Source organism: Mustelus asterias, chromosome 14 (assembly GCF_964213995.1).
Source record: "Mustelus asterias chromosome 14, sMusAst1.hap1.1, whole genome shotgun sequence".
NCBI lineage: Eukaryota > Metazoa > Chordata > Chondrichthyes > Carcharhiniformes > Triakidae > Mustelus > Mustelus asterias.
In genome coordinates this window covers 100,206,666-100,229,343 of record NC_135814.1, presented here as the reverse complement: position 1 = coordinate 100,229,343, position 22,678 = coordinate 100,206,666, and the positions used below count along the sequence as shown (strand labels likewise).

Sequence of the window (22,678 nt, the reverse complement as noted above, 5' to 3'; positions counted from 1 at the left end):
GGAATATAACCTCTTTTCACAAGTATATAAAGCTGTATTTGCATTCAAATAAAATTATGTTAGGACAGTGAAAATCTCTATTATACATTTATAATATATATCTTTATCTGGAGTACAGTGACTATTCTAGTAAAATCAACACCCATTATTTCTCATCAGAGAATTGCCTGTTCCACTTACAGGGCTGTTCCACTCATTTTATTTCTTGTAAAACCCTTTTTTTCCCTGGTCAGACAGTGTGAAAGCACACAGCGAGATCAGGGCAGCATAACACAAGATCTATGTCCACAAGTCAGAGAGACTGAACATCAGGAGCTGGGGTATTTAACCTCAAAGGGAACGTGCATAGCCAGAAAAAAAACATGATATATATCTATACATTGCTGTTTACATAGGATGTGCCACCAGCGCGTTAAGGCAGTCCCAAACAGTTTTTTTCTTCCTGAAGCAATGCTCAAATGCACAGTCATCTTCTGATCATAGCATGAAGGAGCCAGCAATGATTTGCTTTCAAGGCACTGGTCAGTTGCAAGCACTGTAAGCAGTAGCCTGGAAATTGCTGGGTTAATGCGCGCGGCGCTATAATTGTGTTTAAACAGCTTAGTATTTTGTGGTGGGAGACACAGCACGAGCTGCCAATCATCACAAGATATCTGCAGATTTATGCCGCTCTACCTGTAGTCATGCAAAAATGGACTCAAACTCTCGTGTTTCAAGAAATTGTTGCAAAAAAAATTAAACGCGCTGCAGAAAGTGAGTGCAAGTACTTACTGACGTAAGGATCACGCTAAGGAAAGGTTTTATATTTCTGCAATACCAATGGAGGGGAGATGGTGGCCTAGTGGTAATGAAGCCAGACTGGTAATCCAAATGTCCTGGGGGTCTCTCTAGCTCAGAAAACGTGGCGTTTCATTCCCACTGGTAGCAAATTGTTAAGTCAGAGTTAAATTTGATTTGATTTATTATTGTCACATGTATTAATATACAGTGAAAAGTATTGTTTCTTGCGCGCTATACCGACAAAGCATACTGTTCATAGAGAAAGAGGAGAGAGTGCAAAATGTGGTGTTTCAGTCAAATTGATTCTGCTTACATTATTAATTTAACATTTAATCTTTCCTTTCTGCCTTTTTTTCTCTCTCAATCTAATTTTCCCCTCTCTTTATTTTGTTTTTCTCTTTGTACTCAACTCTAATTCAACCAAGTTGTCCCCGCTTCTTTCTCCATCCTTAAATCTCATCATTTAGGTAGATGGAATGTTGGCCCTGCCATTTCCTAAGGTCCCAGATGCCCCATCCCTCTCCCCCATCAGCTCGTACTCCCAACAAGTTATGGCACAAAACGTTCCAGTTGAAGGGCGAAGAAGGAAAAAGGCTAACCAATGGGTATACTGCAAGATGCTCTGCTCCAGCAAAATCTGGACAGTGCGCAAGAAAGAGAAACCCTGGAAAACTGTGTGATACAAAAATCAATAGGGTCCGTTATAGATGTTGGGATTAAATCGCTCAATTGCTCACTAGCCTCTCTCACTTTGATTAATGAAAAGAAATAAACATATTACATGCTAATATATTAAGTGAAAGGATATAAATTAGCCTGATAATCCATGAGTATGTATATCTGTTATTGTCTTGCAACATAACCCAAGGATTCCCTACGACTTGGGAGTGGAGGCACATCTCAAACCCAAGAGGTTGGACAGGATTATTCAGATACCTGAGATTAACAAATAACAATTACAAACTACAAGATGCTATCGTCAGAGAAATGCGACCCGCATGAACAACAAGCAAGGTGCCACACAATTAGGCACAGGCTGCGAGGGAGGTATAGATTTTTCATTTCTGCTCACAGTGCTGGTTAGCAATCAGATGCTGTCTCTGCGCTCTACCCTGTGAATGAGCTACACTAACAGCAAGGGGACAAAAACATAGGGGAAGACACGGTTCTGGCAAGACAAGCTACATTAAGAAGGAGAGGGTTCAGTGACAAGCAGCAAGGCAGATTTGATACTGAAAAAACTGATTGCCTCATGATCAATGAACATCCCAAGAAGATTCAGTACAGTTGACATCCTTAAAAAAATCACATATATTCAATTATGTTGGCAGGAGGAGGGTGGGGTCTCATTGGCAACGTTGGGCAGTGAGAATATAATAATACCAGCTCATGATCTGAATTTACTGCATCACAATGCTGTTACAACAGAAACAATACATTTTTCTAGCAGATATGAGATATAAAACATAACATCTATTATTATATTGGATAACTCAGGAATAGCTTAGCAAGTTCCATAGATACACAAACCTTTCACAAACTTCTGATCAGAGTAAAACACTTGTAAATTCATTCTCAGTAACCAACCATAATGCTGTCTCTTTCAACACTCTTCTGTCTTGGACTAGCAGACCAATCCATTTAAACCTCTGCTGGACAGGTGACCTTCCAATGAACTTGCTAAAAATGTCTCCCTGTTTCTAACCAATCAATTCTTGCCAAGTATTATTGGTGGGATGCTGGCGAGAGGGGTTATGAAGCACAGTTGGAAAGTCTTAAATCACCCACTAAATACATGACACAGGTAGCATTGAAGGACACCTCAGCAAGATCCAGCACATGGTGCCATTAAGATACCAGAAGCATCAAGTTATGCAAAGGGGTCAGCAGTTGGCACAAAGAATAAGGCAGATCTGTATAATAGAGCTGTTTAAAATGTTTCACGCCAGCCACTGCTCAGAGGCATTTGATTTTAGTTTGGAGGGCAGCACTCGCACCTCGAGTCAGAAGGGTGTGGGCTCAAGTCTCATTTCAGAGACTTGAGCGCATAGTCTAGGCTGACACTCCAATGCAGATCTGATGGAGTGCTGCGCTTTTGGAGATGCCGTCTTTCAGACGAGACCTTAAATCGAGTCCCAACTGCTCTCACCAGTGGATGTAAAAGATCCCATGGAACTATTTCAGAGAAGAGCAGGGGAGTTATCCCCCTTGTCCTGACCAACATTTATCTCTCAATCAATATCACTAAAATAGATTATCTGGTCATTATGTCATTGCCGTGGGCAAATTGGCTGTTATGTTTCCTGCCTTATAAACGCTTTGGAAAGCCCCGAGTTGCGAACGGTGCTCAGTATAAAAGTGCAACAGACAGGTATACACCTGTTATCTTCCACATGCAGAGTTCCAGTCACTAGAATAAGTCGCAGGCATGTGCAAAGCCGAGACCACCTTTCCTCACATGGAGAGAAAATACCCCAGAAAGGCAATGTCCATCCTTCCTGCATCCACCAGTAGCCCTAACAGAGCCAGTAACCATACCCACACTATCAACTCTGGGCAACTTGGGAATGTTGAAACCCAAGAAAAGAGTAGAGCAAATAGTGACTTGAAACTGGGAAGAAGAAAGCTATGCAAAACTAGTTCTTGTCCAATTAATAATTTTTGGTAAGTTACAGTCATGAAGCCAATCTCCAAACAGTGAGGTCCCACAACTAGTGAACAAGGTGAATGACTAGTTAATCAGGCTTTGGTGGTGCTGTTGAAGGAAGACAAGAACACAGGAGTACTCCTAGGTTTCTTCACATTGTGCTCTGGCATCTATTCCATCAACTTGAGCAGGTAGAGGCGGCCTTGGTTTAATTAATGTTTGAGCCGCAAGGTGAAGGAGGCATAAAATATTAGGGGATTCAAAATACAATTAGATGGCACATTAGGAGAATTAATGATCTAAGGGGACTTGTTTCAATGGACAGAGTGGCCTTTGTTTCTCCTATAGCGTTCGGAGTGCCTGATAACAACACTGGATGTCAAACATGGAAGGATTCCAGCTTCCAGCAGCTCGATGGCCACATGATATCATGGAACCACAAGTGCCTCTAACGTGGTTTCTACATCACCACCAGTGCCACTTCCCACAATGCCGGTTAGGTAGGATAGCTTCACCGTGACTAACATGTCCCATGGGGTGAACTTCATAAACCCCATGGTAACAGTGATTATCAGAGCTGGCAAGGGTAGCCACAATAGCCAGGGTTACTGAAGGCTTCAGACTGTGCTGGAGCGGCCAAACTAAAATTACTCCATACACAGCAGAACTGAGTAACCAGTCTGCTATTGGAACAAAATAAAAGATTTTTTTTGTCATTTCATCCAAACATGAACACCTCTCTGTTAAAACTGTAAGAGTCAGATGAATTTATGAAAATACAATTTAAGTCTAGACAAAGTGATTTTGCTTTTTCCGCTAAACAGCGCAGCTTTGATTTCTGACATCATGGACCGCAACAGAAGTAACACAACAATAAAGGGATGGGGTCTCTTTAAGGACTGCCAATGAACTACTCTCCTATACAGCCAATTACTTCCCCATGTCTGTCAGTCAAAGGAAAAATGACTGAACCCATTAGATCAAACCTTTGCCACTGCTCATAATGCACCTCTTAGGCCTCATTAATCTGAGTCAGCGGCACACAGCCAGCGGTGCTCAACAAGGCAATGAGAGCCTCCCCCACACCCCACGTGAGTCCTCTCATCTCCGAAAACAGTGCTAATCAAGCTATCCTTATTACCCGACTCACTGTCATGTGAACAGCATTCACTCCTAACTGCTCTCATTAGGGGCCCATCTTCAGAGACATCTGACTGGAAAGAAAGTCTGATCACATTAATATTCATGACAATAATTAGTATTCTAGGTCACTGAATATTCATGCTATTATTTTGGTTTTATGGGTTGGACAAAGTCCTTACTGTCAGCATAGAGGGGACTTGCATTCTCGGGCTTTTATAGATCAAAATTCTGTCACACTCACGTTCTGTGCTGAGTGGAAACCTTGTTGTGTGACACTGGCAGCTAGCTGACCAAAAGTTTACATCTTTGAAGTTTACAGCTGCGATAAATGAATTTATCAGATGAAACAAAAAATTAACAAGACAATTATAATTCCTGTTAAGCTGCGTGGAGCTGGGGTATGTGTTCTGCGCTCTTTACTCGCTGAAGTGCTTTCTCTATAAAGACTTGCAGGTTTAGTGATCGCACACAAATAAATATAAATAAGTTAATGATGTCCTGGAGGGTTTTGATAGAAATTTATGAGAGATTTCAGATTAATGTCAGAAAGACGATTAATAGTCAAAACACGTCTGCAAACGCCTTTTTTATTCCGAGACCGAAGAGTTGCTAAGCGCAATCACACTAACTGTTTTTAAAGGGTTTGAGAATTAAATCAGTCCATCTTAGGTACCAATGAGCAAAGAATTCTGATATGTCACATTGTCAAAGCAATATATTAGAAACTGGAAGCTATTAGACTAGAAGAGCAGACTTTGGATCCACAGAAGTGTGCATTTCTCTTCTAATTACAGCAACCAGCTATACATCACATGTCACAGAGCATTATTCTGCAGAGCTATTTTATGCTATATCAATCCCAGTCTTCTTCCTTCCTCTCCTGAAGGTGCTGACTCACACTGAGTTATGCATCTGATTCCATAGGCACTAGCTACTCTACCTAGCCTCGAGTGTATGAACCCAGCAAGTGCAGGTACACTACCTGACCCAATGCTGCCTTTAACTGGGCTGGTTTGACTATTTAAACAAAAATGGATCTTCTTGAAAAGGTATCAAAGTTAATCGAGCGAAACATCATTTTTCTGCGACCCTTCGATTTCTGCAAGTAGTGTTGCTGATGCATTCTTATAGGTTCAAGCACAAAGTCACTTGTTCTTGTCTTAGATTCCTGGCCTTTCTATTGTGTGCTAGTTCTAGACACATCTTTATTACCAATAGCCCAACTTGTCTTCTGACGCCTTCTAACAAAATTGACCAGACATATTTATATTATTATTCTATAAATTGTGTCTACAACTGCAACAACTCACCTTGGCTTCTCTGGGAGCAGTCCTGTGACCTCCAACAGCGAGAAGGATAAGAGCAATAGGAAGGCTAGCACCTGCAAATTCCTCTCCAAGTCACATAGCATCCTGATTTGAGATGGGTCAAAATCCAAGGACTCCTTTCCAAATAACACAATTGTGTACCCTCATCACACAGACTGCAGCAATCCAAGAAGGTTCATCACCAACTTCTCAGGGGTAACAATGGGGTGGGCAATAAATGCTGGCCTCGCTAGTGAAGCTGAGAATTAATGCTATTTTTCCGAAGTGCGGTCCAATCTTTTTTTAGAATTGGTATGTTTAACGCATTTAAAAACAGGATCCATTTCTTCAGTATATCACAGTTTTAAAAAAGTCTCCTAAAGTCTCTTAAAAGGACATTAAAAAGAAAGAACTGCATTTACACAATGCATTTCATGACCAGCAGACATTCAGAAGAGGTTTACAACCACTAAGTACTTTCAAGTGTAGTCGCTATTGCAATGGAGGGAGCATGGTAACTAACTTGTGCATAGCAAGCTTCCACAAATAGTCACTAGATAATGATCAGATTCCTTTTATTGACATCAATGGAGGGATGAATATTGACCAGGAAAAAAAAAATCCCTTGTTCCCCAAAGTGACGCCACAGGATCTTTTAGTGAGACAGCAGACAAGGCCTCGGTTTACCGTCACATTTGAATCACAGTGCCTCCAACTGTGCAGCACTCCCTCGATCCTACACTGGAGCATCAACTCTGATTTCTATGCTCAAGTCCTTGAGTGGAATGTGAACCCAGTAGATTGCAACTCAAAGACAAGAGTGGTACTAACTCAACCACAGGTGACTCTTGATCAGAAAGCAATTGTTCGACAGTGTTTTGAGAAAATACCCATTTCTTATTAAAAACTTATTCTTCTGGCAGATTGCGAATGAAATGATTTTGTAGAGCTTGTCCAATAGCGGCTGCGCATTTGTGACAGGGGAGTAGAGTCCACTCTGAATTCAAACTCCTTTCCATTTTGCTCAAGGAAAGTTTGAATCATCCAATGGTTAATAACAAGGCAGCAACGTTTATTTTGCATGATTTATAATTGAAGTAATTGATCACTCAAGTGAAACAAGTGTTGGGCAACAAATGCTGGCCTTGCCAGCAATGCTCACGTCCCATGAAAGAATAAAACGACATTAAGAGCAGGAGAGTTTAGGTATTCTTTTACAAGTATTACTTGCTCCAAGGCAGTGAACTTTTACCCCGTAAACCATACACATAAAATGACCTGGTGAAGGAAAGTCAACTTTGAAATGTGGAGTTCCAATAAATCTACTGCAAGTGTGAGTTAAATGCAATTGGTTGTCAAGCCATTACCTGGTATCAACATATTTCTTTGCTTTCCTCCACCCAATATTGTGCTTTAAGCACCCCATCATTCCCCCAGTAAAATATATGGGCCTTATCTGCACTCACGTTTGGTAGGTTCAGACCATACTGTGCTGGTTTGCCAAAGTTTTCACTGCTGAATTCAGCTCTCCAACCCTGAATCATCAGACAAATGTGGCTGGGGTAAGAGAGGCTGATTTAACAGTGTAGCAAGCCCTAGTCTGAAATAAAAGGGCAGTCTGAAGGCTACCTATATAATTACGTATTAATTATTGACAGGCTAACTTGCAGGGCTGTGGGGATGGAACAGGAAACTGGGACTGACTGGATTGTTCTACAGAGTCAGCATGGATTTGGTGGGCTGAATAACCTCCTTCTGTACCATCATCATTCTGTGAATCTATATAGCAGCCATAATGACATAATTAAGCAGCCAATGAATTAAAGGTGAGCAAGACTCATGGCTTTATTTTCTGAAACTACAGCAAACAGGGTCCCTTGAGCTCAGTAAAAAACAATCAGTGAAGGATAATAACATAGTGCGTAACATCAGTCCTAGTTACTGTCAGCAGTGCAGTCACCAGGCATTATTTAAAAGGGGGTGGGGTGGGGGGACTCATCTAAGCATCTCCATCCTGGTTGAGATTAGAGCTGTCACTACATGCAGCTGCAGCATTTTTGATTATTCCACTATGCCTTCCCAACCATCAACCACCACAACCACTGATAATTCATCTTTTGTATTTAAACTCCTATGGCAAGGTAAGTTTTAAAAAAATATATTCTTTCACATGATGATGGCATCATTGGCTAGGCCAGCATTTATTGCCTAGTGCTAATGGTCCTCGAGGTGGTGGTGAGCTGCCTACTTGAACGGCTGCACTCCATGTGGTGTAGGTACATCCACAGTGCTGTTTGGAAGCAAGTTCCAGAGTTTTGACCCAGCGACAGTGAAGGAACGGTGACATAGTTCCAACTCAGGATGACGAGTGGCTTAGAAGAAAACTTGAACGTGATACAATATCACCATATCATCCAATAACTTTATGGATAGCAATGATCATACTTTGCTCTCTTAAGGGCTAGTTTGTGAAGAGCGTGGGGAACATCTTATGAAACATTCAACATAACTTTGACACTTTGGAGTTAATTATTTTAAATGTATTTGCATAAAAAGTATTGTGCATTGGTTTAATGTTGTGATTAACTCTTATTTTCAATGGAAGAACAATAGCATTAACATTGTGCACATAGAAAATTTATGTAAATATAACAACTGGTGGGCTTCTGGAGAAAATAAAAGCCTCAAGTCAGTGATTAAGTTCACTAATCTGCATTGACAGCTTTGCTAAAGTCCCTTTTAAAGAGGAAATAAAATACAGCACCATCGGAAGGTGGAAGCGTTTTCATATTTTACTCTCTCAACTTCTGCAGACTAAATCAAAAATCTGAGACAAAAAGCATTTTCCTCACTCATTTAATTTGCTAATTACCTCAGACTTAGTCCTTCGCCATCTCCTTAAGCTGTTCCCACGATTCACAGGCAGCTGTTCATCTCACTGACTCCGAAAAGTGCCAGCCGCTAAACTGATAGCGGGACAGATCACGTTGCTGCTTTATTAGCCACACAACTGGCTGGGGATTGGGAAAAACAGCAAAAAGAACTCAACACTGGTTTCGCATTGTACCCTCCTGTGTGTGTCAAATTACCACTGGCACCTGCAGATGCGCTGAAGAACTGGTCTCTACATGAGACTGGACACAAGTACAAAAGCCTCTTTCCCAATTCCGCAATGCCAACACCATGGCACAGTGTGCACCTCAGGACTGGCATGGCCCCACTCACAAACTCAATCTCTCGCGGTTACTTTTCTCGGAGCTCCAACCACATTACTCACCCGGATTCTGTGAAATGTGCAAACTGCTCAGGTCTTTGGGCAGGCCGTTTGTTTTGGGACTGGAGAGAGGGGCACAGGCTGAGGTGGCACGAGGGGGCCGCTTCCCTGGGACCTTGACTGTAGTCCGAAGGAGGTCGATTTCCTTTCCATGTACATTCTGCATGTAATCCTGGACAGAGACGTAGAAACATGCTTGTGAAAATCTCAGCATTTAAAATGGTCAATTTTTAGAATAAATCTTGCAAATAAATACAGCAAAACAAATGAGCACAACAAGAATTTAAGTGCATTAAACTAATCAGTCTTTTAATGAACGAGCAAAAGGACTATATTTACCAAATATGACCCCAACATTTACAAAAGAAATCATAGACTCAACACCCCTTTGTCCAAGTTTCACCCAAAATGATTCTTGTTTAGATATGAAATAACCTGTTATAGATATGGATCAGTTTGAAATAAACACTGGATTTTTAAAACATCTTTTATTTCCTAGTTCAACTAATTTTATTCTCATGGAAACTGCCCGGTTACTGGCAGGGATACTTGCCAACTTCAAGCCCTGGTTATTGCATGCATGTCAAAAATCTCAGATTCAAGCCAGCTCATCCTGGTTTTCATGTGCAAATGCGGTCTCTATAATCAATTGTGTCACTTGTGTCCCAAGTACTGATCAGAACAGAAAGATCTTAACAAGACACAAGGGCAATTCAAACCAAAATACTCAAACAACTCTTAACAAGTCACTGGAGACTACTTGATGCAAGTCTCCACAAGTGTGGTCCTTGCAAACCTCTGCCCCGTAACAGCTTGAAAAGAGTAATTGCAAATCCATTTGCATTTATTGCTGTTCATCATCCCCAAAAACGTAACTGGGAGGGCCTCTGGGCCATTGTTCCTCTCAGAGAGCATCAATAAACTAGGTGACTGGGTGCGCAAATCCACCTTCTTTGCTCCTATGCTGCCGCTTGTTTTTACACTGGGTTCCTAATTATGTTGCATCTATTGCCATCCACTTAATTAGCTGCATTAATGTGATTTCTTTTCACATAGTCAAGCAATTAAGAGCTATGATTGAGTTTCATTCAATTAGCCTCAACAAACATGCTAATTGATGCCCCAGATGCAAATGAGGTGCGATGAGGGAAACCTGCTAGCGATCCGCGATTCTGTCACAAAACCACGGCTCTCTAAGCACTGACAGGGAGACAGCAGCAGCTCGGGTACCTCCAGCTCAGCCTCCTGCCACTTCCACTGCACAATGAACTGGTGCTTTGCTAATCGACGCTGCCGTTTAGGGGGAACTTAGAGAAAAGCAGACACCATGCATTGTTAGATTGAAAGAGTTAAGAATTCCCGCGCACTCTTTAAAACAAAGGCGGCTCAAGACTCTTATTGAATAAATCTGCCTCTTTAAAGGAGAGTTGTTTGAGCTTTTCCAGGGCAAGGGGCAGGTCTCAGAAAAGGGCCATATGCAGAACAGTTACAAAAGTTCTGGCCCAAAAACTCCAGACAACACTGACCAGGAGGGTTTAAGTTTTGCATGATGATTGCAGTTAAGCTAAGAGTACAACATACTTCAAGGAGTCAGAAGCAACTGGCAGCAGTGGCGTGCTCTGACTTTACATAAACATGGCAAGGTTTCCCATCAGAGACTTTAGCATGCTAATGTTGCCCTCTCTAAGCAGTGAAGGAAAGCAACAGACCATTACCATGGCATTGTTCATCAACTGCTGACATATACTAACATCCCAAAAGCAATCATGATATAATGTGAGGACATATTAACAGCAAACAGGACATACTATAAAGACAAAGGTCACTGAATAAAAAGGGCTGCAACTTGAGTTTCATTCTCTGAATATAATGGAAACCTTAACCTTGCTGTACTTCAGAAACAGATGAAAAAATCTTAAGAAGGCACTCAAGAGTTGGTAGAATAAATATTCCTGTATGGGTTTTATTCCATGTAATTATGTATACACACACATTTACATCTATTGATATGGTAAAAAGAAAATTGTAGTTTAAAAAAAAAATGTCTTGCAAAAATTACTTGATAGATCAATCAACGGTTTACAACTTCATCAGCTGCTTCATAAAGTCCCAACACTCTTTTCTCTCCATAGGGTTTTAATGAGTCAGGATCCCGATTTATTCCACTGAGGCCTGTGCTGCTCCTCAATCCTTGAAGCAAGGAGCGGTGATCCGCCACTGAAGCTCCAGCAATGCATTGCCAACAAGACAAAAGGTCCGACTGTCTCTTCCATCAGCCCACAAGAAGAGTTCGAGAATGCTCTGATTAGAATAACTAGAATTGAGGATGAGTGCAGAAGTCTTATTTTCTACCCCATCCTTGCCCATGCAAATGTGGACCTGCTGAACTGGTTAATGTGGAAAAATTCACCAAATGTTACACAGTTGTGACCGTGGTCAGCAAAACAGATAAAAAAACGCAAAAGAACTGCAGCATCCAGTCTAGCCCAATGAAATATGAGGAGGAATATTCCTCAGCAACATCTAACAAAATTATAGCAGAAATGCAAATGTTTCTTCAGAAAAGGAGGAACCTGCATTTACACAGAGCCTTTCACAACCTTGGGATGTCCCGAAGTATTCTACAGCTGACAACAAATCTTTAGAGTGCATTTACTATTGTATTTCATGGGATGTGGCAGCCAATATGTACACAGAAAGATCCAGCAAACAGACGAGTGATAACAACCAGACCATCTTTTTTTATTTAGTGATATTGATCTAGATAAATACTGGCCAGACGTTGGGCAAACTTCCCCGCTTTTCAGTAAATAATAATGACCCTTTCCATCCACCAGGGTGGGCAGATGTGGTCGCGGGTAAACACAAGGAGGACATCAGATGCTGTTCGTGAAATCCCAGAGTGTTAGGATTGGACATAATGTTTGCACCCAATTTACAATCATAACCCCCTGCACTGATAACTTTGCTTTGTTGCATTCCCTGCCCTCTCGCTGCATTTAAAAACTAACAAGTCTTTATGTCAAGCTTTTTTTCTCTGTATCAGCTGTTACGTGAATTGAGAGGTATTTGCCTGCTGGTGCCATAGCCAATGAACCAACCGACATCTTTAAAATTACTGACCAGATGAGCTGGTCATCATCACATCGCTGTGTGTGGGATCTTGCTGTGCATGTATTGGCTGCCATATTTCCTGCACTATAACGGTGACTACCCCACCAGAAGTAGTTCGTTGGGTTCAAAGCACTTTGGGAAATTCTAAAGTGGCGAAAGGCGTAAGGGGAAATGGGAGTTCTTTTATTTGACGAACATCAATGTAATCCCAAGCGTAGGTGATGCGAGGTAATTCACCCTGCGACTACCACCCTCTCTCATTATGTTGTTCAGCAGGAAGGAAATATCATAGACTTCTGCTTGGCATCCTCCCTTTGATGCCAAATCCAGGTCTAGCAGCTGGTGTAGTGTTGAGGCCACATTATCAGCAGCCTATGCTGAAGGATGCGCAAACAGGAAATATACTGATCAGGCCCATCTCCAAGACCAAACTCTCCTGAACAGGGATGGCACCTTTTCTGAAGTGGAAAGCATGCACGGGTTTGACTTGCCTTGCTGCTGGTGAAAAGCAAGCCTCAAAACATCCCATAGCATCTTACGACCAATGAGCTACTTATAAGGCTGTTGTAATGCAGGAAAAGCAGCAACTAATATGTGCACAGAAAGCTCCAACAAACAATGTAATGAGATAATGATCAGATAATCAGTAATACTCATGTTGGTTGAGGAATAAGTGTTTGTCTTTGAAATAATGCAACCAGATCTTTTGCAAAATTCTGAGAGGGCAGAGGGCGCCTCGGTTTAACAGCTCCTATGAAAGATGGCACTTCCGACAGCGCAGCGCATGCACCAGCCTCTGAAGTGGGGCTTGAACCCACAACCTTCTGACCCTGAGGTAACAGCTCCATCCACTGGGCCGCAGCCAACACATTCTTTATTCTTAAATTCATAATTAACCAATGACTCCATGTTAGAAAAGCCAAGGGGTGAGGTGGTAGTGGTGGAGAGTGCATGCAAAAGCTATCTTTTATTTGAAATAGCAGTCTTTTGGTGTCCTAGTTACATTGTTAAAAATTCCTGACAATCATTCAAAAACTTGCCTATCTGGTGCAAAACCAAACAGATGGGAGTCCTATTCCTAAATGTGTTTTCAAACAATGTATTTTCTCCCTGTAATCTTGGTTTGTGATTTCCCTAATGTAACAGAAAATCTTCATCAATAATATTTTTATCTCCGGCACCAGCTTCCTTAATTGTCTGGTAACTGAAATTATACTTAACAATCTAATTGTGTGGACCTTCGGGTGTCATTAACAATTAAACAACTCAAATTAGGGAAAGCACTAATTGGGAAGCCAGGACAGTTGGCTCTCTCACTCTCAAAATAGACAGCAGACATTGAAGCCGGCTTAACACTTGTGCAATATTTTATCTTAACAGCAGATTGATATGGCTGCAGATAGCATTATATCCTTCACAAAGTTAATATGATTTAACTTTTTGAAGCTAAATACTCAGAAGGGGAAATTTGTACCGAGCTATTGACAAAGAGCGGGCCTAAATTCTTCGCTCTTTCAAAGGGCCAGTAAAGGTACAATGGCCTTCTGTTAGTTCTATATTTAACATAAAATCTACATGTAAAAATCAGTGGTTGCTGCCTTCTTTATTTTACCTCTCCACTACTTCTAAGTAATAACATTGGAAAGTCTGTGGGACGTTGAAGATGACTATCATTTAATATAATTCCTTATTGCCATGCTCATTGTGAAATCAGAATCTGCTTCACATCCATTAGAATTAAAATTCAATTAGTAGCGAGCTTATTGAACGGAAGGCTCTTGGGTTAAAAGCCACACTGCACCCCTGCATCCACAGCTGGATGACATTGCGCGTGTGACTGAAGTTAGAATTCTGCATCTGTGCACATGTCTGTGAAGATGAGTATATGGATGTGACTGAAAATCGGAAGTGGCACCGAGTTTTATCAGCTATCCTGTGATCATGGACAAGGGTGGGAAGTATTAGAAATAACACCTGTGTACAGGAATTGGTAATTCCAGCTGTGCACGTGAGGATGTGACAGTGATTCCAGCTGTGTACAGGGATTGGTATTACAGTGATTATAGCTTGTACAGGTGTTGGTGTGATGGTTATTCCAGCTGTGTGCAGGTGTGGATGTGGCAATGATTCCAGATGTCTACGTGGCAATGATTCCAGCTCTGTACAGGTGTTGGCCTGACAGTGATTCCAGCTGTGCACAGGTGTTGGTCTGACAGTGATTCCAGCTGTGTAGAGGTGTAGATTTGGCTGTAGCCGCAGCTTCATATAAATAGGGTGGAATGCAACTTCAGCATGGGCACAGAATGGGAAGGGGCTGGATAGGCCACCAATTATACATGTGGTCTGATTTCTTTGTTTGACTTTACATCAGTTTGCCCTGAGAACTGATGAAGGTGCTGTCCCCATGTTCTGTTCGGTCCCTGTTGGAACCTAACTCCAAGTGTGCACATGGCTAGGGGTGCAGTTCAGGTGTGATTATCGCTGTGGCATGGCTTGTATCAGTAACAGTGGTTAGAGTGCAAGTGCGACAGGGTGTACCTCTCCATCACAGTTTGGTGGGGAGGGAATAGACAGAGAGGGAGAGAGAGATGGAAGTGCAGTACAGCTGGCAGTCATGGCCCAGAGGGTCACTCTCTTTTCTCTGAGTCAGGAGATTGTGGGTTCAAGTCTTGCCTCAGAGACTTTAGAACATAATCTAGGGAGTATTGCGTTGAGAGGCACCATCATTCAGATGAAACAGAGTCCACATCTCTCTTCTCAGGTGAAAATAAAAGATCCCGTGGCACTTTTCTGAAGAGCAGGGGAGTTCTACCCAGTGTTCTAACATTTATCCCTCAAACAACATCAATAAAACTCAGGTTGTTTGATCATTATCACATCGCTGCTGGTCAGAGCTTGCTGCGTGCAAATTGATTGTCACAGTTCCTACATTACAACAATGACTATACTTTACTTCATGGACTGTGAAGCACTTGGGGACATCCTACATCCTCTAGAAATGTACATCTCTCTTTCAAAAGGGGCAGAAAATTGTCCAAACAAATGTCAAACAGGTCCATATCTGAAACTGTTTTTACTTTATTTTGATTAAGCAAGGTGCCCTCTAAAGGGTGACCCTCCAAAGCCATGCTTTAAGTGCATTACCAGCAGTGAGTGGGCTTGTTCTATGGAAGCTGTAGCTTACAGTTGCCCGATTGGGGGCAGGAGGCACAAGGGCAATTGAAGAGCAGAGTGCAGAGGTATCAAAATGGGCGATTGGTTATCATTAAGGCAGATGGTTTATTCCACAACATTTCTACAGATTGAGCAAATAGCAACACAGCTTACACAGGTAGGGTCAAGAGCCTGAATATCAACACACCATTCGACATAATAAGACGCAGAAAAACACTGCAGTAAACAACACCTCTGTGAACTGCTGTGGCCAGAAGGGAAGGGATATTCATTGAAAAGAAACTTCAAAGATATAACAACTACCGCAAGCAAAAACAACAGCTGGTTCAAAGAGTGACCGAGACCAATTTCCCAAAAAAACTTTTCAGGTTTTTTTTGATTATAATCAAGACAAATAGTGTCTGGAAAAGATGCAAAACAAGCTGTCGACCTGTGAAAAGCTGTCCAGGTTCCCGTTGCTTCTGGAGTTCAAAGGCATAATACGCAGAGCCTGCAGCTAATGGGAGGCAGCGCTAATTTTAAAGGCATAAAATGCTATAAACTGGCCTTGGGGGCAGACAGCTTCGAAGCTAGTTGCACCTAAATAAGACATGGTTCATTTAATTCACAGCTTAGCCTAATGTAACAATCAGGCTACGTCTTGCCTAAAGTTGCAGCAGAGAAATAGCCAATACTGTGCAGCAGCCACACAAGTGCACGAGAACAGCCGCCAGATTGCTTTTTGACGGACAATATTTCACATATGACAGGCACATAATGCAAACAGCAGCGTCCCAAAATAAATACAATCAAATACAAAATGCAAAATCACACAGCTTGCATTGTTTTACTTTTGGTCACACTTCCCGTTACAGCACACCTGAATAGAACCTGTCATTCGAACATGTCGCTTACCTGAACTAACCTGACCTTTGAACTGACCTGTCACCTGAATGGATCCATCACCTGAATAAACCTGACCTTTGAACTGAGCCATCAGGTCAACGGACTTGTCCTTGCATGGTCTGCAAAAACCAAAGGTCTATCTTTGGGATTAGGCGACTCGGTTTAAATAAAACAAATCTGTGCTGAAAATCACATCCACTGAAAAGGAGTAGCTTTCTCTCCGAAGTTACATTGCTCTAACCTTTAAACATAGTCGCCTTTATTTTGACAAACCAGCCCGGTCCTTTTACGGGTCTTTGGACAAAACCCACAGCACCATTCATCCCATTCTGTGACACAATACCAACCTCTCCCAGGGTGTGAAAGGCCCCAGTTCTAGTGATCACAGCAGAATTAAATAGACCATTAAGGATCCATGTTCCCTCCCTGTTAGAAATTTTACTCTTCTTAAAACCAGTTGTGATTGTTACTTTTTTTCAAATGCTTAAACCTCAGCAATAAAAGGACGAAAAAAGACACAAACTATGCAGCTAAAAGTTATTATTTATACAATATTGGAAAATTTGTAGAATGATCACTTCCACTTATTAACAAAAATACAAAATCAGATTCTGCATATGACCAGCATTGACTGCAAGCTCCGGTGAGCTGCCCGGTTCTGTTCCTGGCCATTGTAAACAGTACCAGTGTACAGGGAACACAACTCAATGCTTTGAATCATTCACACGAGAAATATATTGCACATTTTATTTTAATTTCAAAATTGGTCCAGATGGAGTCATCACTTTGACAATCGCCCCCCAGCTTTACTTTAATCATGCTTCATTTCCGTAAAACAAGAAATTTAAACATTAGTGCAAGCTGCCAGCAGGGTAAATGGCTGCAAAGGAAGAATGAAGCTCAATGGTGTCACTAGTTATTGCAATCTTTAATTGTAATGATTAAAAATGCACTGATAGTACAACAGGGACAATATTAAATCCCACCAAAAATAGTCATCACTGCAAAGCTTGCATTATCCATCCATCCTTAAAAAGAGTCGCATGCAAGCAGTCTTACATACAAGTGCACAGTCACGTGTGCAAGCACACGTAGTGACATAGGAAAAAACATATGTACACACGTAGACAAGTCACACAGTCATGCAGAGTCTGTGTCATACATGTGTAGTTTGTCATGCACACACGTACAGACACAGACAACAAACAGACACACAGGTAGACACACAGACAGCCACACACAGACAGACAGATAGACAGAGACACACGCGGACAGATAGAGACACACACAGACACGGTATTTGCATTCATTCATAGACATAGTTTTAAGTAATACAAACAACAGATCCCTTTGGCTGTTTGCCATAGGCAAAGTACTGCCGTGCCAACCAATTAGCGCCCTTCTCTCAGGCAGTATAAATTGTTGCTCCCTTTGAATTATGGTATTCTTGTGTCTATCCTGATGAGTGCAAGACGAAAAGCTTCGACAGCAGGTCACTTTTTTCAGCAATACGAAAGTGGATTGTGTGTTCAGGATGCTGATTCAAACAACACTTCCATTTCATTTATTGCTGTTGCATGAATATATGGACTAGCCCTCCGCTAGATCATGATGGCTCAGGGAGCAGATGTGCCACCTGGTGTAAAGCAGAATGAGCCAAACAAATCAGTTCCAGGTTTGATCGCAAGAAAAAGACAGGTAAGGGAGGTCACTGGTCATCATCATCTGTCTTCTCAATGAGTCAAAGCGTTTCAGCTCTAACATCCTAACACTGAAAATCACAATTTCCTTGAATACGTTTTTTCCTGTTATTTAGTTAAACTTCCTCTTTAGCCTTTGTTGCTTCGTGCTAGCCTCCTGTCACTGTTCAAATGATTACTGCCTCTACCCTGTTTATCACCTTGCAAACCTCTGTAAGTCCCTCCTCCAGTGCACCCCTTCAAAGGTGAACATATCCAGGCTGGGATTAAGGCCTGATATTGGGACAAATTATTGATCTTGTGTCCATGTGGGCAGATGGTGCGACTGCAGCAACAACATTTGTGGCAGCAGCCTCTTCACTGCTACATCATCCTACATTGCCAGCCCTATCAGAGGAAAAGAGCAAGGAGCTGTGGGAAGCGGTCCACTGCTGAAGCTGAGAGGAGAATTTATTCATTTACAGAATGTGGGTATCACTGGCTAGACCAGCAATTATCGCTCATCCCTAATTGCCCTAGAGAAGCTGGTGGTGAATTGCCTTCTCGAACCGTTGCAAGAAAGTCATCGATGAAGCAGTTGAAGCTGGTTGGGCCTAGGACACTACCCTGATGAACTCCTGCAGTGATGTCCTGGAGCTCAAATGATTGACCTCCAACCATCACAACCATCTTCCTTTATGCCAGGTATGACTCCATCCAGTTTTCTCCAATTAAATCCAGCTTTGCTAAGGTTCTTTGATGCCATACTGGTCAAATGCTGCCTTGATGTCAAGGGCAGTCACTCTCACCTTACCTCTGGATTTCAGCTCTTTTGTCTGTTTTTGAACCAAGGCGTAAAAAGAGGTCAAGAGCTGAGTGACCTTGGCGGAACCCAAACTGTGTCCATGAGCAGATTGTTGCTGAGTAGGTGCCGCTTGATAACGCTGTTGATGACCCTTTTCATCACTTTCCTGATGATCGAGTGCAGACTGGTGGGGGCAGTAATTGTCCTGTTCCTTATATACACGATGTGGAGATGCCGGCATTGGACTGGGGTAAACACAGTAAGAGGTTTAACAACACCAGGTTAAAGTCCAACAGGTTTATTTGGTAGCAAAAGCCACACAAGCTTTCGGAGCTCCAAGCCCCTTCTTCAGGTGAGTGGGAATTCTGTTCACAAACAGGGCATATAAAGACACAGACTCAATTTACATGAATAATGGTTGGAATGCGAATACTTACAACTAATCAAATCTTTAAGATACAAACAACGTGAGTGGAGAGAGCATCAAGACAGGCTAAAAAGATAAGACCATAAGACCATAAGACATAGGAGCGGAAGTAAGGCCATTCGGCCCATCGAGTCCACTCCACCATTCAATCATGGTTGATTTCAACTCCATTTACCTGCTCTCTCCCCATAGCCCTTAATTCCTCGAGAAATCAAGAATTTATCAATTTCTGTCTTGAAGACGCTCAACGTCTCGGCCTCCACAGCCCTCTGTGGCAATGAATTCCACAGACCTACCACTCTCTGGCTGAAGAAATTTCTCCTCATCTCTGTTCTAAAGTGACTCCCTTTTATTCTAAGGCTGTGCCCCCGCGTCCTAGTCTCCCCTGCTAATGGAAACAACTTCCCTACGTCCATCCTATCTAAGCCGTTCATTATCTTGTAAGTCTCTATCAGATCTCCCCTCAACCTCCTAAACTCCAATGAATATAATCCCACGATCCTCAGACGTTCATCGTATGTCAGGCCTACCATTCCTGGGATCATCCGTGTGAATCTCCGCTGGACCCGCTCCAGTGCCAGTATGTCCTTCCTGAGGTGTGGGGTGTATTGTCTCCAGACAAGACAGCCAGTGAAACTCTGCAGGTCCAGGCAAGCTGTGGGGGTTACAAATAGTGTGACATGAACCCAATATCCCGGTTGAGGCCGTCCTCGTGTGTGCGGAACTTGGCTATCAGTTTCTGCTCAGCGACTCTGCGCCGTCGTGTGTCGCGAAGGCCGCCTTGGAGAACGCTTACCCGAATATCAGAGGCCGAATGCCCGTGACCGCTGAAGTGCTCCCCAACAGGAAGAGAACAGTCTTGCCTGGTGATTGTCGAGCGATGTTCATTCATCCGTTGTCGAAGCGTCTGCATGGTTTCCCCAATGTACCATGCCTCGGGACATCCTTTCCTGCAGCGTATCAGGTAGACAACGTTGGCCGAGTTGCAAGAGTATGTACCGTGTACCTGGTGGATGGTGTTCTCACATGAGATGATGGCATCTGTGTCGATGATCCGGCACATCTTGCAGAGGTTGCTGTGGCAGGGTTGTGTGGTGTCGTGGTCACTGTTCTCCTGAAGGCTGGGTAGTTTGCTGCGGACAATGGTCTGTTTGAGGTTGTGCGGTTGTTTGAAGGCAAGAAGTGGGGGTGTGGGGATGGCCTTGGCGAGATGTTCGTCTTCATCAATGACATGTTGAAGGCTCCGGAGGAGATTTCGTAGCTTCTCCGCTCCGGGGAAGTGCTGGACGACGAAGGGTACTCTGTCCACTGTGTCCCGTGTTTGTCTTCTGAGGAGGTCGGTGCGGTTTTTCGCTGTGGCGCGTTGGAACTGTTGATCAATGAGTCGAGCGCTATATCCTGTTCTTATGAGGGCATCTTTCAGCGTCTGGAGGTGTCTGTTGCGATCCTCCTCATCCGAGCAGATCCTGTGTATACGGAGGGCTTGTCCGTAGGGGATGGCTTCTTTAACGTGTTTAGGGTGGAAGCTGGAGAAGTGGAGCATCGTGAGGTTATCCGTGGGCTTGCGGTACAGTGAGGTGCTGAGGTGACCGTCCTTAATGGAGATGCGTGTGTCCAAGAATGCAACCGATTCGGAGAGTAGTCTATGGTGAGTCTGATGGTGGGATGGAACTTGTTGATGTCATCATAGAGTTGTTTCAGTGATTGTTCACCATGAGTCCAAAGGAAGAAAATGTCATCGATGTATGTAGTGTATAGCATCGGTTGAAGGTCCCGTGCGGTGAAGAAGTCTTGTTCAAACCTGTGCATGAAGATGTTGGCATATTGAGGTGCGAATTTGGTCCCCATGGCTGTTCCGTGTGTCTGGATGAAGAACTGGTTGTTGAAGGTGAAGATATTGTCGTCCAGGATGAAGCGGATGAGATGTAAAATTGCATCTGGAAACTGGCAGTTGTTGGCGCTGAGCACTGACGGCGCAGAGTCGCTGAGCAGAAACTGATAGCCAAGTTCCGCACACACGAGGACGGCCTCAACCGGGATATTGGGTTCATGTCACACTATTTGTAACCCCCACAGCTTGCCTGGACCTGCAGAGTTTCACTGGCTGTCTTGTCTGGAGACAATACACATCTTTTTAGCCTGTCTTGATGCTCTCTCCACTCACGTTGTTTGTTTCTTAAAGACTTGATTAGTTGTAAGTATTTGCATTCCAACCATTATTCATGTAAATTGAGTCTGTGTCCTTTTATGCCCTGTTTGTGAACAGAATTCCCACTCACCTGAAGAAGGGGCTTGGAGCTCCGAAAGCTTGTGTGGCTTTTGCTACCAAATAAACCTGTTGGACTTTAACCTGGTGTTGTTAAACTTCTTACCTTATATACAGGACATACTGGGCAATTTTCCACAGGTCGATGCAAGAGCTGTAGCTGCACTGGACCAGCTTTGGCTACAATGGCCCTGCAGATTGGGGGGGGGGACAAAAATCCTCCGGTTTCCTCTGGTTAGGGTGCATTGGCTGTGCTAAATTCTCCCTCAGTGTAACCCGAACAGGCGCCGGAGTGTGGCAACTAGGGGATTTTCACAGTAACTTCACTGCAGTGTTAATGTAAGCCTACTTGTGACACTAATAAATAAACTTTAAAACTTTAATTATTCTAATTGGCCACCCGCCTCCAGTCAGTGGACAGCTGAGCTGCTGCTGCCTCTCCCGCCGCTGATCAAATGGTTCAGCAGCTGGACTGCATTGGCAAGCCTGGCATTTTAGCAGCTCCCACATTGCCTTCTAGCCCAACATCCCGACAGCTGGTAAAATCTCACCCCCTTTTTCTTCCTTTGTAACTCAAATCTTTGATGCCAGCATCAGCTTTTCCTGTGTGCTAAGAGAGTCAACAGAGGAACAGGGCTGGTGGTGCTGCAATCTAATTAAAATAAACAAATCATAGAATGGTTACAGCAGAGAAGGAGACCATTCAGCCTTCCATGTCTAGGCTGGCCCTCTGAAGGGAGTTCCACTCCCACTCACCTGACGAAGGAGCAGCGCTCCGAAAGCTAGTGGCGTTTGCTACCAAATAAACCTGTTGGACTTTAACCTGGTGTTGTTAGACTCCTTACTGTGTTTACCCCAGTCCAACGCCGGCACCTCCACATCATGTTTACGAATGAAGCCCAGGGTTCTGTATGTTTAATTAACCGCTCTCTCAACCTGTCCTACCACCTTCAATGATTTATGCACATATACAGCCAACCCCTCTGCTGCTGCAACCCTTTTAGAATTTTTTACATTTTTTCCACAGGTAGATTTATTTTACATTCTCTTTGTGTTTGATCTATCAAAATTAATCAATTCACACTAATCTGTGTTACATTTCATCTGCCTCTTCATCTGCCCATTCCACCAATTTGTCTATGTCTTTTTGTGGTTCCACACTATCCTCAGAGATCAT

General features: G+C 42.9%; 1 protein-coding gene across 5 annotated transcripts in view; it reads right to left on the bottom strand.

Moving 5' to 3' along the window:
* Positions 1-22,678, bottom strand: part of agap1 (ArfGAP with GTPase domain, ankyrin repeat and PH domain 1) — a 698,786-nt gene that overhangs the window by 185,897 nt on the left and 490,211 nt on the right. For all 5 annotated transcript variants that reach the window (XM_078228959.1, XM_078228960.1, XM_078228957.1 and 2 more), the window contains one exon: positions 9,155-9,323. In XM_078228959.1, coding sequence (XP_078085085.1) covers positions 9,155-9,323 — 169 coding nt within the window. The remainder of the gene's footprint in view (positions 1-9,154; positions 9,324-22,678) is intronic.